The 3,144-nt window shown below is 62.2% G+C and overlaps 1 protein-coding gene across 1 annotated transcript in view; it reads left to right on the top strand.

The window, feature by feature from the left end:
• Positions 1-167: 167 nt before the first annotated feature.
• The window catches only part of MNEG_5511 (putative cytochrome P450 6t1), a gene marked incomplete at both ends in the record, with an annotated part of 5,418 nt that continues 2,441 nt past the window's right edge, over positions 168-3,144 (top strand). Inside the window, 7 exons of the mRNA XM_014046017.1 lie at positions 168-185; positions 531-605; positions 1,028-1,120; positions 1,529-1,673; positions 1,987-2,080; positions 2,307-2,408; positions 2,697-2,790. Coding sequence (XP_013901471.1) covers positions 168-185; positions 531-605; positions 1,028-1,120; positions 1,529-1,673; positions 1,987-2,080; positions 2,307-2,408; positions 2,697-2,790 — 621 coding nt within the window. The remainder of the gene's footprint in view (positions 186-530; positions 606-1,027; positions 1,121-1,528; positions 1,674-1,986; positions 2,081-2,306; positions 2,409-2,696; positions 2,791-3,144) is intronic.

The raw sequence follows: 3,144 nt of genomic DNA, 5'->3' as shown, positions 1-3,144 counted from the left end.
GCGTGTGCGGGTGCGTGTGCGGGTGCGTGTGCGTGTGCGGGTGCATGAGCGTGTGCGTGTGCGTGTGCGTGTGCGTGTGCGTGTGCGTGGGCGTGCGCGTGTGCGTGTGCGTGTGCGTGGGCGTGGGCGTGTAGGTAGGTCCTGTGTTTGAGCGGACGCACGCGGGCATGCGCGCTCGCATCCACGTGAGTGTGCGTGGGCGTCATAGCTGGTCAGGGCGTGTGTGCTTAGTCAGTGCTGCAGGGCCTGCTCCTGCGCGTGTTGCAGATCTGAAAATTCGTTTGAGACCACCTTTTGGTGGGGCATCGCTGCTGGCACCCCGCACCAAGATTCACCACTGATAGGGCACCAGCTCCCCTGTTGTGCAAATGCGGCCTGCATGCTCTTATCACACCAGCACTGCTCACATCACGACCTGCTGACTGCCGCTGCTCCTCAACCCTAGAGGACGGAAGACAGCAAGGTTCTTATAGCTTGTTGAACAACAATCTGCCAGTCGCCACCCGCCGCTGGCCCCTGATCTTCCACAGGTGGAGATGATGCTGCTTGACGTGTTCCTGGAGGGCCTCTTTGAGATGGACCTGCGGCGGGTCAACAGCGAGGAGGTGGGACACTGGAAAAAGCGGGCTTATCTATTACAATCAGCACAAAGAAAGAATGAAAAACTTGGGCTTATCCCTGCATTTGAGGGAGATCGGAAGGCTTTACAGGGCGCATGCGGGGTGGGGCAGCTCTCTAGCACCCGCCGGCCGCCTTTTGCAGCGGCCGCCCGCCTGCCCCGCACCAAGCCGCCGCGCAGTTCTGCTAGCTGAATGGTCCAGGCGCCACCATCACGCACTAGTTTGCGTCATGTGTGCGGACTCACCATTTCTCAACCCAGCACTTTAACACGCACCGAAATGCCGTCCCGGAGAAATCAGTACACCCATAAACCGCTCTCAACCGCCCATCCCAACCCCATCCACGGGGGAATCTCAAAACAAAACCCGCACTCTTTCCGCCCTCAACCGACCCAAAAATGCCGCAGGTGGGCCACGCGGTGAACCTGGTGCTGGAGGAGGCCAATGAGAGGATCAAGATGCCGCTGCGCAAGGTGGTCAACCCCCTGGTCAGGCCCAGGGTGCGTGGGCGGGTGGGGTGGTTGGGTGGGCGGATGGGTGGGTGAATGGGAGGGTGGGTGGCTGGGGTGGTGACTGGTTGGGCATGTGGGCGTGGTGGGGTCAGGGGTTCAGGGAGCGTTTCGGCTGTTGCACTTGGGGTTCAAGGGATGAAGGGCGCGTAAGTGTGGTGGCATTTTCCATAAAAGAAAGGAGTCGTCGATCGTACGCCTGGCGATATGGGGCCTCAGATTGGAGTAGGGGCAAGCAGGGTGGGCCCCATCAGAAACACGCCCAAAGCGCGGCCATGCACACTGCCGCCCCCTCCGCCCTCAAAGGCCCCTGCATCTAACACACACCCGGCCCGTCATCAACCGTCCTGAACCAAATTACGGTCCTGATGCCAATCCTCCTCTACACACACTCCCCAGTGGTCCCGCGCCGTGTGGCGGTCCCAGAGGGTCCTGGGCTCCCTCTACGAGAAGATCTACGACACCATACGGGCCAGGGGGGTGCCGCCAGAGGATGAGAGCGTGCTGTGGGCCTGCCTGGCGCGCCTCAAGGACCCAAAGACGGGTGAGGAGGAGGAGGGGGCGGCCCCTGCTCGCGAGGGCTTGCTTGGGTGGTGCTCTGGGGGCCCGTACATAGGAGCGCTTTGTGAGACGGTTTCACTCCCTCTGCACTCATTGAAGGGCCTAGCTGCTGGCCTTTTTGTGGGAAGAGTTGGATTCGAGGAAAGCGGGCCGCCGGGGGGGGGGGTGATCTGAACCACCATCAGTGTGCCCCAGGGCAGGCGCAAAACGTTCAGGGTCAGGTGGTGAGGGTGGGCCGATGCTGCAGCCCCGGCGTGCCTCACCACCTCCACACCCCAACCTCGGACCCTCCCAAGGCAAGCCGCTGTCCAAGGAGCAGCTGCTGCCCGAGATCGGCGCCTTCATCCTGGCCGGCTTCGACACCTCCAGCCACACCATCGCCTGGTGCCTGTGAGTTCAGGGGCAATGCGTGCACATGTGGCGCATTGGTGCCCGCTCACCTGCCAGCTCCTTGCACACTGTGACTGCCACATTATCTGAGCGCAATGCATTTGTATGAAAACATTGCATTAGCTGCTTCGTCCTCCCTTGTTTTGGAAGAGGTTCGTCCGCCAACCCACAAGCAGGCTCTCTTGCACCCCCCCGACCCACACTTTTGACACTAAACTCGCTTCAGTTTCAACGTGGCCGCCAGCCCCGAAATCCAGCGCCGCATCAAGGGGGAGCTGGGCAGCGCGGGGCTGCTGCACGCGGGGCAGCCCAACTGCGTCACGCCCAGGTGCGCCGCGAGGGATGGGTACTCGCCATCCCTTGCCCATCCAATAGAGATACGGCCCTGGGGGCTAGGTGTCAGCCTCACACCTTTGCTCAGCAAGTGCCCTGATGCGCAGCAATCCAACCAGGCAGGAGCCCATCAGTCAAGCTGCAGGTGTTGTGCAGACTGTACGCCCCACCAACGGGTTCCGGCGTGACATGAGTAACGAGCCTTGTAACTTCATTCGCGCACAGCCGAGGAACAGTGCGAGCGCGCGTGCACGCACGCACACACTCATCCCTCTCCCGCCAGGCAGCTGACGTACGAGGACCTGTCCCGCCTGCCGTACCTCAACGCCGTCATCGATGAGACCATGAGGATGTACCCCGTGGCGGCCACGGGGTCGGTCAGGTGGGCGGGCGCGTGGCCTGCTGATTCCTCCCAGCAGCTCAGCACGCGGGCGGAGCTGGGCGTGCCTACCGATGGTAGCCTGTGCCGTCGGTAGCCTGTCCTAGTGCTTGCACTGAAGAGCGCACCTTTCTCTTATGAAGGTGCATGACCGGGCTTCCCTTGGTACACAGTCCTGGACAAGAAAAGATTCGAACCATTGCGCCAGCCCACCCTCCCCTTCTCTCTGCCTCGCTTTGAATACCCCGTCGTCCCCGGTCTCTTTACAGCACCCTGCCCCCCATCCCTCCCTTCTCCCCGTTCCCACGACGCCGCCCCCCATCCCCCCAAAGGGAGACCACCGCCCCCACCC

Source organism: Monoraphidium neglectum (assembly GCF_000611645.1).
Source record: "Monoraphidium neglectum strain SAG 48.87 unplaced genomic scaffold scaffold00827, whole genome shotgun sequence".
NCBI classification, from domain to species: domain Eukaryota; kingdom Viridiplantae; phylum Chlorophyta; class Chlorophyceae; order Sphaeropleales; family Selenastraceae; genus Monoraphidium; species Monoraphidium neglectum.
Note: the sequence above shows the minus strand (reverse complement) of the source record. Positions and strands in the feature narration are given on the sequence as shown.